At 42.1% G+C, this 14,783-nt stretch overlaps 1 protein-coding gene across 1 annotated transcript in view; it reads right to left on the bottom strand.

The window, feature by feature from the left end:
* PAPPA2 (pappalysin 2) overlaps positions 1–14,783 on the bottom strand; it is a 326,093-nt gene that overhangs the window by 94,169 nt on the left and 217,141 nt on the right. Inside the window, exon 15 of the mRNA XM_070768487.1 lies at positions 2,193–2,364. Within this exon, the coding sequence (XP_070624588.1) occupies positions 2,193–2,364 (172 nt within the window). The remainder of the gene's footprint in view (positions 1–2,192; positions 2,365–14,783) is intronic.

Here is a 14,783-nt window from a genome sequence, read left to right as displayed (position 1 = left end):
ATGGACCAAGAAGAAGGAGAATACAAACTGTTCTACTAAATAACAGCAACATCATATAGGCATGCTTGTTTTATGGTGGTAAGATAGCACTACAGAGGCTGGAGAAGGGATTGCCCATCTTGGGTAGGAGGGAGAGTGTTTGCGGGGAGATTCACATAGTAGATAACTCAGGAACTGGTCTTTGAAAGATAAGCAAGACTTCCCAGCAGCAGAGGAGAAGCAAGGATAAGGAAGTTTCAGAGTGAGAGGAACAGGATGGGCAGGCACTCACAGACCTGGACACTCATGGCTTGTTGGGTGAAAAGTGTCACCATAGTAGGTTACCAAAAGGCAAAGGGAGAGAAGGGAGATTCTGGGGCTCAGCCAGCATCCCACCGGGAGACCACAGTGGCACCAAAGCTGAAGGTAGAACGACTGGTGGAAACACCTGTCACCCCTGACACCTACTCCTGCCTGGCTGCCCCTCCGTCCTTCCCAATGTCCCCAGGTTCCCTGCCAGAAGGCCCCAGTTCAAAGCCAGACACATTTTTCTGGTTAGTTTCAGTTCTTATGTCAACAAAAAGCAGATATCCCTGCTGTCTTGTGATCACGAGCTGGGATCATATCATTTCTTTAGGGGGGCCAGGCTCAGGTGATGGGAGCAGTCAACTGGAGAGCTGTGCTTGATGATTCCATCATATGACTGGCAAAGGGCGAGCTCCCACCTTCCTTCTCCCAACTTGGCCGCAACCGCAATGCTCACAGCCTAGAAGACTGGCTCCAATCACAGTGATCACTTACAGAATGTCTCTCAAACACTGTCTATATTGTCTGGGTTTTCTCCTGGCTCCAATAAGTATTGACTGTTCTGTTTTGAATTTGCTCCTAATTTTAATGAAATGCACACACCATCTTTTCTTCTCTCTCCTTCTTTACCTAGCACACAAATGTAGTCGGTTCCTACATTGTTTTTGTTCTTTTTCCTTCTTTCCATCTCTTTTCTAGTGTGAGGTAAGCTGAGTTAAGGACAGGTAGGTGGTAAGAGTTCTGCTTTTCTGACCAGAGCATCACAAACCAAGGAGCTGATGCCTCAAGGTATGTCAAAACGGTCTCTCTACAAAGTCTCTTTAAGCCATCTGAAACCAAAGATTGTATCTTTAAATTCTGTGTCTAAGCAAGAGAAATTCCTCCACAGATCCACAATCTGCTGAGCTGTCAACTGGTACAATATGAAAAACAATTCCAATCTTCCAAGCCATTGATACCTGACTACAAATCATGCTTCCACTCGTCCTTCATCATACCTCATCTCCCTCATATTCTTCTCAAGCACCATTTACCTTTTGCCTAATGCATCCTGTCTCTCTATCATATTGTGCTCATGTGTTCTCAAATTTCAAATTCCTCTGTAGAATATGGAAAGCTTTCTAAAGGAAAGAGGGAAAACAAAATTCTTAGTCGACAATACATCATCATTGTCATCATAATGGCAGCTTTGCAGAGAGCTAGGTGCCTACCATTTTGATAGAAGCTTATGAATTATTTCTACTCAGTCATCAAAACAGCCCAAGGACATAAATACCTCTGATCTAACTATTTTACAAATGTGGAAACAACCTTAAAGAGGTTGGCATGTTTTGCTTGTCTTTACCTAAAATTACACAATAAACAGAGGAGTCAAATTTCATTCCAAGTCTGTCTCCCAAGCCATGCTCTTCACTAATATATTCTACTACCTTCAGACCACCTTAAAGTCCTGGAAGTGGTGCCATGGTAGCTTACAGAAATTTGAAAAATTCAGTCAAAACTAGAATCTTGATATAAGTCCTACTTCAGTAGCAAAAGAAAGAAAATCATAATTTTCCCTCCAGTATTCTTATAAGGAGGGTCGGACTTGGGGGAACAGGCAGAAGATGGACCACAAAAAAGCTGATTGCATCCTATCTTGCCTGCAAATTTTGGACAGGTCTAAACTGTAATATTCTCATCTTGAAGCCAAAAGTCGGGATCATAATTTCTTACACTTCTTATATATTTCTACTTATACCTTGCATTTCTATAAATCCATGCGTCTCCTTGATTGTTAGAGTTCTCATTTTTCCTTTCAGATGATTTAAAAACACAGGCCTTTCCCCCATCCAGCCAGGAGGAGGAGCATGCATATTGTCCCTCCCCAGAGGCTTGGTCCTGATGACCACAGATTTCCAACTCACCTGTATGGGCCTGAGGTACCGCCCATTGCTGGCCTGAAGGGCAAACCCCCTCTGACAGGTGATAGAGCACTTCATGTGACCCGGGCCACCAGAGGTACAGTTCACCACATCCGCGTGATCAAGCACCAAAGGCACACAGTTGCCCTGCTCCCCACAGGGCCGATGGACACAGCTGGAGATGATAGAAGCAGAAATATCTTACATTGACTTGCTAGGTAGCAGCAAAGGCTTTGCCTCTCCCTTTGAGAAGGGTCTCTAAACCAAAGAGAACACTTTCTTGAAAACCTACATTAAACTCATCACTTCCTTCTTGTGACCTGGAACCCAGCAACGTAGAGTAAACAGAAACAGTATCAGCTGCCAAGCGATTATGAACCAGCTTTCTATGGATCTTCCAGGAAGAGAAAATGATGATGAGACAGGAGGGGAGAGTGTCCCCATAGCTCTTGATGCATAGCAGTGAATAGATCAGAGGGTAATCCTCAAAATATTTCACAGCCAGTACTGCTGAGACCCAAACAATCAGAACAGATGCAGGGCAAAGATAAGGAGTGAATTCTAGAGGCCCCTGATTGTGTCAGGCAGAAATCTTTTTGTTTTTCCATCATGGGTTGGTCTCAGGGGGCCCTGTAGAACAGGTGTTTGAGCTGGCAGAAAAGGCAACATTTATTTACTGATTGGCATGGAGTATTTTTTTAAACTTCTTATTTTGTTTTGGAGTATTAACAACCAACATTTAACAACAATTAACAACCAACGTTGTGATAGTTCAGGTGAACAGCAGAGGGACTCAGCCATACATATACCTGTATCCAGTCTCCCCCAAATCCCCGCCCATCCAGGCTGCCAAATAACACTGAGCAGAGTTCTATATGCTATACAGTAGGACCTTGATGGTTATACTCTTTGAATATAGCAGTCATGCGGCACTAGTGGTAAAGAAGCTGCCTGCCAATACAGGAGTTTTTAAGAGACATGGGTTCAATCCCTGGGTTAGGAAGACTCCCTGGAGAAGGGCATGACAACCCACTCTAGTATTCTTGCCTGGAGAATTCCATTGATAGAAGAGCCTGGCAGGCTACAGTCCACAGGGTCACAAAGAGTCAGACATGACTGAAGTTACTTAGCACACATGCACACATATACCACTGAATATCAACACTGGCTTGGAAGAAAAGCTATGAAAAATCTAGACAGCATATTAAAAAGCAGACATGTCACTTTGCCAACAAAGGTCCATATAGTCAAAGCTATGGTTTTCCCAGTAGTCACGTACAGATGTGAGAGTTGGACCATAAAGAAGTCTGATGCCGAAGAATTGGTGCTTTTAAACTGTGGTGCTGGAGAAGAGTTTTGAGAGTCTCTTGGACAGCAAAGAGATCAAACCAATCAATCCTAAAGGAAATCAACTCTGAATACTCATTGGAAGGACTGATGCTAAAGCTGAAGCCGATGCAAGGAGCTGACTCATTGGAAAAGATGATGCTGGGAAAGGTTGAGGGCAGGAGAAGCGGGTGACAGAGGATTGGATGGTTGGATGGCATCACCGACTCAATGGACATGAGTTTGAGCAAACTCCAGGAGATAGTGGAGGACAGGGAAACTGGGCATGCTGCAATCCATGGGATCACAAAGAGTTAGACACGACTGAGCGACTGAACAACAAATCAGAAATTGAGCCCATGACAGAAAGAAGAAAAAACTCACACATATTAAGCCCCTGCCACATGCCTAATGTGCTAGATGTTTCCAGGACATTATCTCATGGGAGAACTGCCGTCTGGGTCTCTAAAGCTAGCTACGAGGGAATAGGAGAGACAGTTAAACTCCCCGGGGTTCGAGGGGACCCTGTCAGGACCATGACAGCATCAAGGATGTAACAGATTCCAAAGAGGGTTACTCTTTTATCAAGGCAGAGCCACAGAGATTAAAATTTAGAGCACTGCCCTCAGGCTGGGTGAATTTGAATCCTGGCTTCACCATTTACTACCTGTGTGATATGGTTGAGCTATTTATTCCCCAGGGTTTCAAGTCCTTCCCCCATGAGATGAGGACGATAACGGTGTGTCCCCATACGCAGCTGCTGTTCCTAGGTTCGTTCTCTCTACTGCTCCACTGCAAATGGCCTTCATCCCACATTCAATGGCCTGTTTCCTATGAGTCACCCACATGTCTTGGTTTTCCTATGGCTGTACCTTTGCTCAATTTATTGAACCTTTTAAAAGGCCTTCCCATGGTATGGGGAGGGAGGAGGGAGGAGGGTTCAGGATGGGGAACACATGTATACCTGTGGTGGATTCATTTCGATATTTGGCAAAACTAATACAATTATGTAAAGTTTAAAAATAAAAAAAAAAAAAAAAAAAAAAAAAGGCTTTCCCACTCCAAGAAGCCCCTCCAGATATCTTCCTTCTTTGAATCTTGAAGGGAAATTTAAAAAATAACTTTGCTAACATTTCTTTTACTCTATCTGCATTATTGCCACAATTTTTAGTTAATGCATCCATTCTTTGATCCACAAGGCAATGGGTACACAAGTGTCTCCTAAATGCTGCTGAATCTCCCAACTAGACTATGATGTCCTTGAAGACAAATACTGACTTCTATCCACTTTTGTATTTACCATACCCTTCATTGTGAGAGATGCAACAAATGTTTGCTGAATTAAATATTTTCGTGTCATAGACGTCAAAGGAAGTCAATGGCTATCAAAATGGTAAATTTGTTAAATTTTATAGTGATAGATGGGGATACAAAGTTAAGAACAATCATTATCAAACAACGATTCAATCATCTTGCCCTACTGCTTCATTCATTCATAAACATTTCCCAAGCACTTAGTGCATCGGTCTCAGTATTGGGATAAAATAAGTACGCCCTTAAAGAACTCACAGTCTAGTGAGGGAAAACAGCATGATACTTCTTATACTTTCTTGCTCATGATGTTTTTGCCAGTGGTGGTAAATCTTAATCAAAATGACATCTGTGAATCCCCTCATCATTCATTTGTTTTATTTGCTCTTGAATTTTGTTAGAGGCCAAAGACTTTTATCAAGGAACTGGGCAACAGTATAAGAAAGTGGAAAACAAAATGTCATTGAATTGCACTTGAAATAATTGAGAATTGATTTAAAAAGCACTAGTCCAAGAAGTATGGATTTGATTTGAATATGCTAAAGTTGCTGCCTCTGATCTTGTACCCATGGGATTTAAACTATGTCAGTGACATTCTCATTTTTTTTTACCCATGCTTATCAGGCATAGGATGGAGGAACTGCATTTGAGTGGTATGCAGTAAATGTTTTTCTCCTGTAAACCCTGATTATTCTCTGGGATTGTGAAGTATTGCCTCAGACTCACTGCACGGAGCCTGATGAAGGGAGGAATATATGAGTTGAGGGAGATGGATTCTTCAAATTCAGCACTGCTAATTAGGTCTGCAATACAGGAAATAAAGCTTTGTCTCTGAGCCTTCATTCAGCCTAGCGGCATAAGGAATCTGAAACCTGACCATCCTTCATGGAATGAGATGAGAACCTTTCATTAGTGATGCTAAACAACTCCAAGTTCCATAGATACTACATGCCTTTGATATGCACAAGATGTAATATTTCTTCAGTGTGTTAAGCAGAGAGGACTGGAAAACAGAGAGTCATTAACAGTTCTGGCTCATGTCAGCTCACTGCCAGGAAATTAATGTGAAATAGCACGTGCTATTTTCCAGTGACCCCATCCAATTCATCCTCAGTGTCATCACTGAGGACAAATATGTGCTGAGATAAGACACAAAACAAATACTCTGAATGAGCCTCCTTCCATCAAGGTGGTGTTCCATTGACTATGGTTGCTATGACTACCTGTGTGCGAAGTCCATCAGCACTGGCAGCAAGGGAGGCAGAACAGAACAGGGGATCACAGAAGAGGGGGAAAGGCATGAAATAAGACCAAGACAAAAAAAAGAAAAAGCATCAAACACAGACCTGTTTATGAAGTGAGAAATGGTTTTAGGGCAGCCGCTGCAAATTCTTTCACTAGCTTATATTTCCATTTGCTTCCTTTTTAAGGAATTTGTTTTATGAGGACGGTGTTTGTCAGGTCGTTAGCTTCTGATGGCATCTGGTACCAATTGTAGACTTCTCTGCCTTGCACCCTATCCCCAAAACCCCTTTTGCGTTTCTCTTCCACTACAAATACACTGCTTCTCTGAGTGAAGTACTGTATTCTCCGTTTTCCCACGCTCCTGATACATTCTTCTTTCTGGCTACTACAACATTAAGCCCCAGTGTCATAATGATAATGTTGCTAGTAAACATAATTAGCCTTCAAACTTTTCAAAAGCTTTCTTCTTATGGTCTTTGGACACATGTCAATGAAAGCGGCAGCAACAAAGCCTTACCATGCGAGAGATGGGAAGTTAGGTATTTATCTTGGTTTGACATACAAAGAAACTAAAGCTGTTTGGAGTCTGGCTAAAGGCCACACAGAGAGTCAGGAAAACCCTCAAACTGGAATGCAGAGCTCTCACTCTCCAAGCCAGCTTAGACCACCAGGCCATCTCCCTGGAGATGAGTTGGGTCTCCTGTTGCTTTCTTCTTCATTCAGGAGCTAACATCATTGGCCAGGATGAGCCAAGAAGTTCCTTAGCAGGGTGGTTGGGGGGAAACGATGGATATATTTCATGGTCGTTCTTAGTTTTGAGCAGTTTACTTTTAAGTGATAGCAAGTCAAATTAACGGTCTCTGTCCAGCTGCCTTTGTCTGCAAGATGCCCTGTTAAGCCTGCTTCCTCCTTGGGCAAGCTTACTCTTTCACCCATTTTTTCCAGACCTTTCCTGACACCCCATCACAATGTGTTCTCAGGTAAGAGTATGATACACCCAGTCAGACATGATTCACAGCTATTTCCATTTTAATGGGAGACAACATTTGCAGACTGAAGAATGAGTTTTTCATGGTGGAATTTTAAGTCAATAGGTCCTTAGAGATTACACTATGTAGATGGTCCCCTTACCCATCCTTCCAGCTTTGCTCTCTGTCTCCACTTCCCCACTATGCCTCTATTCTCGCTGTCTCTTCTGGTTCTCACTCCCCAAAGTCATTGCATTTGAGGGTTTTAGAAAACGCTTTCAATAGAGAAATTCTGTTGCAAAATGTGCGTTATACCTGGACTATCCTCTTGCATAAAATCTGCTCATGGGTATCCAGGCACACTTCTAGCACCATCCTACCAAAATGATGTGTGTGTTTCCTTTATGTTTGGGCCTCCGAATGATGCCTTGGGAAATCTCTGTTGGCAGAGTTCCATAAAAGAATGGCCCTCATCTGTCACAAGGCAGACATTGTCAACCATCATTGTGTTTTTGACTCACTTAGGCAGCATTTAAAAAATACAGATACCCAGGCTTTTCCCCCTGGAGAGTTTGATTTTGTAGGCCTGTGGTGGGATCCTCACAGTGGTGATTTTATTTTGCATTTCAAAGTTCTTGATGCTCATGAGGAGTGAAACTCAGTACCACAAAGATTTGGATATGTGTAACCTGAAAGATAAGTCAACAAATTCCATAGCCCAAGACTATAAAATAATAATACTGATTCCAGAAGGAGAAACTGGTCCCACTGTTTCATCATTATGCTTTAATGTTTTCAGCACAAATTATCACATGGGAGCCATAAGACAGATCAAAAGTGTAAAACATTTCCCTAATTCTGAAGAAGCTTTCAATATAGTCAAAGAGAGAAAATAATTAAATCATGTGGTACCAATTATAAATCCATGGCTGTTCCAGAGAAATTTTATCATTGAATATGATTTGACCTCAATAAATTAATAGGATTTGGAAAGGCAAAAGAGATATGCCAGTAAGTTATCACCAATGCTTTCCAGACCAGACAGAACACAGCACAAAGCAACCCTCTAAAAACCTAGACAAAAAATCACCATTTCCTTTCCACTGAGAGCTAAAGAAAATTCAGTAGGTGTGGGTCTCTAATTTTGACTAACAAATTTAGAGAACCTATAAGAAGAAGAGTCATCATCAATATTTGATCCACTGAGAACTGAAGAAAATTCAGTAGGTGTGGGTCTCTTAAATCCTGACTAACAAATTTAGAGAACCTATACGGAAGTCCTGAATATTCATTGGAAGGACTGATGTTGAAGCTGAAATTCCAATACTTTGGCCGCCTGATTCAAAGAACTGACTCATTGGAAAAGACCCTGATGCTGGAAAAGATTGAGAGCAGGAGGAGAAGGGGATTACAGCAGATGAGATGGTTGGATGGCATCACCAACTCGATGGACATGAGTTTGAGCAAGCTCTGGGGTTTGCTTATGAACAGGGAAGCCTGGTATGCTCCATGGGGTTGCAAACAGTCAGACACAACTGAGCAACTGAACTGAACTGAACTGATATGGAAAAGCATCAACATCAGTATTTGATGATAGGCTTAGAAGCAAGTTTCCCAAATCTTCTCCTACCTTCCAAAGGTTGGTGAGGAAAGAGCATGGCTAACACCAGAAAGCAGACAGCATTCTCAGCAAAGAGCAGACAGACTCACCAACAAATCTGCCATGAGCTGTCTCCCAAGGTATGCCAAATAAGGCACATTAAAATTTTTTCCATTGCATGAGGCCACTAGAGGGAAGCTGGCCTCACTTCCAGCCAAGGGCCATACTTGGAAAGCTGGGTAGTTCCTTAGGAATGGGCAAAGTCCTGGCTTCCTCACAGCTTTGGTGTAAGGTTCCCCTGAGGGTCTGAGCTACCCATGAGGAATTTCAGGAGGTTGTGACACTATTTAGAGTCAGTCAGAATCAATAGTGAAACCTTATTTCTTCCATGTAGGAGCTAATGAGAAATTATGCACCAAAGACCCCATTTCTTGCATGTTACTGCTGGAGAGTGGAGAAGACCTTTAAAACTGATCTTAGAGGATAATTCAAGTGACCTTAATTTAAGTGACCTTAAAGATAATTCAACCTTAATTTTCCATTTTAGAGATGAGGAAACACCCTAACAGAAATGATGGGATATTTCAGAACTTCCTACCATACTCAGACTACAATATAATAACAAACAAACATCCAATTAAGCTTTAGCTCAAACTCAAAATCAGGATGACATCAGCTTGTGAACTTTTCTAAAGTCAATGTCCCACCTTCTCTCAGGCCTCCATTTTGATACTTGGAATCCAGGTTAGTTTAGGAGAAACATTCTGGTTTCTGTACCACAGTTTTTGAGAAATAGCCTAATATGATGGAGAAAGTAGTAGATCAAGGCCCACATGACTTGGGTTCAGGTCTTGGCATGTCCCTGCTTAGCTCTGTCACATTGGGTAAGTCTCTTAATCACTCTGGCCTTTTGTTTGCAAATTTATAAAATGATGAAGTTGAACTATGTTCTCTTAAAGGTCTCTTCCAGCTTTAACATGGTATTTAATATCCTAGATGAAGTGATGGTGGTATTGGGGTGGGAGTACAAAAAACCCATGAATGGGGAGGATGTGGTAGAGAACCAAGAAAAGAGTTACTCACAATCTTCCTTGCCCAGCGTAAGTTTTTTGCTTAATGTCCCAACCTTTAAGTTGTTAAGTTAAACAAAATATTGCAATTCATTTATCCAAGAAGTGTCACCATTGACCAAATAGCAATCCCAGTGGTTTCTGTAGAAACAACTCTTTGAAGGTTAAATAGTAAAAGAGGATCAGATGTCTCTGCGTTCCTTCACTGTTTTACTGATTCTTATTGAAATAAGAGGCTATGGGCTAAGAAGGAATGTATGCTCTGGATTTGGCAGCAGATGGAAGAAGAATGTACAGAATGTAGAATGGACCAGGAGAGATGGAGTCGTCATTAATCATCCCACCACCAATAGGAAAACCAAATAATAATAATAACATCCATTCTTAGAGAGCTCTGCTGTTTCTCCAAACAAATACAAAAAGATATGGCCTCCTTTTTGGCTCCCATTCTACCTCTTCCTCTCTACTGGTTCCATCTTCACTCTGTAGGACAAGAACCAGACTAAATGTCAAGTACATTTCCATTGGCCTTCTTGAACAGAACAAAGCCAGTACTTTGAGGGTTTTACTGAAAGAACATATTCACCAAGAAGAGAAAATGGATTCAAATTTTTCTCCTCTAAAGAATCTCATCTGACAGAAACAGGGGCGTCTCAGTAATAATTCTGATTCTTCTGTCATGTGACAAAGAAATTAATATTGGACTAAGTAGACTTCTCCTTCCTGTATCCTGGGAAAGCAGAGGTTTTCTCTGCCCTTCAATTGAAGTCTCTGACCCAAAGTTGGCCCCTGAAAAGACCTCTGTCAGGAGACATGTCCTAGAATGTAACCTATTCATAAGTTCAGGACTGGACTCCAGTAGCCCCAGTACTGGGTAATTTGCTTTGTTCATTTCTAGTTCTGGGCCCAACTTTTGTCATGCCTGACTGTAATGCTAGAAGTCCCGTCCAAAGGCCCCCTCTTCTTCCCTGGTGGCTCAGACGGTAAAGAATCCACCTGCAATGTGGGAGACCTGGTTGCGAGCCCAGGGTTGGGAAGATCCTCTGGAGAAGGGAATGGCTACCCACTCCAGTCATCTGGCCTGGAGAATTCCATGGACAGAGGAACCTGGCAGGCTAGAGTTTGTGGGGGTCATAGAGTCAGACACGACTGAGCGAATTTCATTTTCACTTTCTTCTAAAGTAAAACAGATTTCCATCACACAGCCAATATGTACTACCTTTCCAAAGCCGTCTCACCAAGTTTCAGAACTGACAATTTTAATGTAGTTATAAAATATGTAAAACACCAAAAAAAGAGTCAAAGCAATTTCTGGCTAAGTAGCAAAGAATGTGCACCCTAGAACAGCACCAGGGAAGCATAATCACTCATCAGAAATAACGATACTAATAACAAACATAATATATATAATACATATCTATATATCTATATAATAAACATATATAAACATTTTTTCCCACTTGCAAAGGCAGGAACGATCTCCACGTGGTGCGTTTCCTAATGAAGAGTGATCAATGGAACCCCAAAATGACCGCACTGCTGACTCCCACTGCACCACCACTTCTCCTTGGGCATTCCTCCAGTTAAAAAATAAATAATAAAAGTATCCTTGGGCCTCAATTAAACTATTAATTCAGGAGTGACACTTCCCCAGACATATTCATAAGCCATAGCTGAGGAATGGTGAAACAGGTGGAGGTAAGTGAGGGAACAGCATAGTACTGTGAATAAAGTGTAATGCGGATGAGCTTTCACATATGGCAATCCTAGAACAGTATCTAAAAGGCATGAAGAAAGGGTAGCATGGCTTCTGCATGCTATAATATACAAGCTTTGTGTTGACTGAGGTCTTAAGGAGTCACGAGCTACAACCTTGAATGAGTCCCAAATTCATATATAGAAGTAGAACATAAAACATATGTCAGCCCAGGACTCTTCCCCTTGGCTTCTTTTGCCTATAAAGTTTCTAGACTCCTCAACAGAAGCCTCACATTGTTCCTATCATCTTGTAATTCAGGAATTTATCAGTCCTGGGTTGACATCAGATTTGGAATATTACTGCCTTCTGTCCTGTTGCAAGCATTCCCAAGCCTTGCAACATCAATGGCTCATTTGCCTATGGAGATAGGAAGGCCCAAAGGAGCAAAGAGACTTCCTAAAACTGTGTGGCGAGACTAGATGATGTGGCCAGATGTGAGAGGCAGGGGTCTGGACAATAGGCTCGCTACCATTCAAATCACCGGGCTTCTGCTGCTCTTTTGGTTATGGCTACACAGAACCAGACACAGCCTGAGAGTCATTCCAACCAGAATGCAGGGTCATATCTATCAACAGCCTGTTTGGCAGGCTGGCAAAACAACAGAACCCTGGAAATATTGGTTTGTTTTATTTTCTGTGCTTTCTCCATCAGCTGCCAATAATACCATTAGCATAGGGCTAGCCCTGAGCAAAATCGGGAAGCAGGTGATATTTTAAACTAATTTCTCATTTTGGCACCACTTTTCCTGCTTCTCATACTCCCTCAAACTTCCAGATGCCTACACTAGGTTGCATTTCAGCAGGGCTCTGGTCTGATTTCCAACTGGCAAGGTCTATAAGAGAATATCTTTGACATAAATAGCTGATAATGACTTAAAACATTTCTACTTCTATTAGGTGGTTATTGACTATTTTAAAGAGGCTGCTGGAGATTATCAGGACTTAAAATAATTCCTAACCGTGGAGTTTTAGACACTATGATAAGACATTGGGAGTTAGTGTCCTGAAGTCATTGTTTTTAAACCATCTTTAGCAGTAGTCTCCAGCCTCAGGTCGTCCTAAGTTGCCTGAGCCTGTCCCTAGCACTGAAACTCAAAACCTGAAAGCTGCCACCCAACTGGCTCTAAGAATGTATCCCACTAGGAACCATGATTTTTCTAGAATGGTCTAGCCATGTTCCTCACATTGGAGGCAGACGCTTTAACCTCTGAGCCACCAGGGAAGCCCAATAAAGCCCTAAGTGAGACCATGTCCGTGACCTTTCCATTTTTCCTCTATAACCCCATGACAGCAAACAGTTGAAAAGACTCTACAGCTCCCAAAGCAGATCTGCGGTTCACCAGACGTTCTGTCATCAGTCAGGAGAACCAGAATCCTCGCCAGTGGATTCTCCTGCTTCCCTCTTATTTTATGGACAAATAATTCTGGGAAGAGGAAGTTGAGCAAGAAATCTAGGGAACAAGTGAGCAGTTATAATTCTTTTCCTGCTTAAGAAAGACAATAGATTCAATGTTAATTTGCTAAGCTGCTTTAGGGAAGAAGATAATCAAATGAATAGAAATATAATACATATTTCATTTTCTATAGTGCCTTTCCCAGCAGCAAGAGATGACACTTCCCATCATCCTGGAACATTAGAAGGAAACTCTCTGCTAAATAGAAAAGATGAAGAGCCAAAGGATAAATTGATGCTTTAACCTGCAGCCCCTAGCACAAAAAAAGGAAGTAGTCCTTTACTTTGTGAGGCTATCAGAAGGGAAGTGATTGGAATGGTTTACATAGGACTGAGTAGGGGAAGAAAGGGCCTGGCAAGGTGTAGGAGCCCAATCCAGGCAGAGAAGGAAGGGAAAGGGTCAGCATTTTAAATTTGAGCTTCAAATAACTGAAGTACAATTTGAACTGGTAAAGCAGCAGCAATGAGGGTTCCAGGGAATAATGAAGCATGAAGCAGAATGACGGACAATAGAGATGGAATGATCCTATTACCAAGACCAGGATCACAAACTGGTTATAGCAGGGATGCAGTACAAGGCGCTGAGCTGTGCTCTGGCTACATGTCCCTGGACTCAGAGCCCTCAGGGTTTTGAGGGCTCAGGACCTTATTATAATGTAGCCCTAGCTCTACCTGCAATCTACGCTGCAGCCAAGAAGACACCTTTTCACACCCGAGTCCCAACATCTTCCAAATGGAAAAACATAGCCACTTCCTCCCAGAAATTATCTGGGGATTATTCAAGTCAAGTGAATTCTATGGAAAAAGTGCTTTCCTTTCTACCACATCCCTCCAACCTCCCCCTACCCCAATCAAAATCCCATGTCTACAGAAAATTCTCCAGGGACAATGGAGGGTGACCCAGAAATCTTCTGTACTTGACTTACTGATGAAGGCCCTATCTTCACTGTCAGCAGATCTACCCTTTCAGGATTTGCTTTCTAAGGCTAAAGACATCTTTTGTGTCACAGTACAGGGATGTCATGGAAAGGGATCTGAAGACGTGATGCAGCTGAGGCAGATAGCCTGAGGCAGCTTTAACCCTGCATGTTACCAAGGTTCACAAATTGCAAGTGGAATGTTATAGGTGATTTGGTGGTAGTTGATTGTTGGTTTTTCTCCTTTGATTATTTATTGTTGCAGTCTCTGCTTCAGGAGACAGGATCTGAAGAACAGAAGCTTCACAGAGAAAACAAAAGTGACTGAACTAGTATTTGTTGTTGCTGTTCAGTCACTAAGTCATATCTGATGCTTTGCAACCCCAGGGACTGCAGCATGCCAGGCTCCTCTGTCTTCCACTAGCCCCCAGAGTTTGCTCAAATTCATGTCCATTGAGTGGGTGATGCTATCTAACTCTCTCATCCTCTGCTGCCCTCTTCTCCTTTTGTCTTCAATCTTTCCCAGCATCAGAGTCTTTTCCAATGAATTGGCTCTTTGCACCAGACTACCTTATGTGTCTCCTGAGAAACCTGTATGCAGGTCAAGAAGCAATAATTAGAGCCAGACATGAAACAACTGACCGGTTCAAAATTGGGAAAGGAGTACAAGCCTGTACATTGTCACCTGCTTATTTAACTTATATGCAGAGTACATCATGCAAAATGTCAGGCTGGATGAATCACAAGCTGGAATCAAGATTGCTGGGATAAATATGAACAACCTCAGATATGCAGATGATACCACTCTGAAGAGGAACTTAAAAGCATCTTAAGGAGGAAAGTGAAAAGCTGGCTTGAAACTCACCATTAAAAACTAAGATCATGGCATTCAGTCCAATCATTTTATGGCAAATAGAAGGGAAAAAAGTGGAAGCAAAGACAGATG

This window comes from Bos indicus, chromosome 16 (genome assembly GCF_029378745.1).
Source record: "Bos indicus isolate NIAB-ARS_2022 breed Sahiwal x Tharparkar chromosome 16, NIAB-ARS_B.indTharparkar_mat_pri_1.0, whole genome shotgun sequence".
Lineage (NCBI taxonomy): Eukaryota > Metazoa > Chordata > Mammalia > Artiodactyla > Bovidae > Bos > Bos indicus.
The sequence above is the reverse complement of the archived record's forward strand: the minus strand, read 5'-3'. Positions and strand labels throughout refer to the sequence as shown.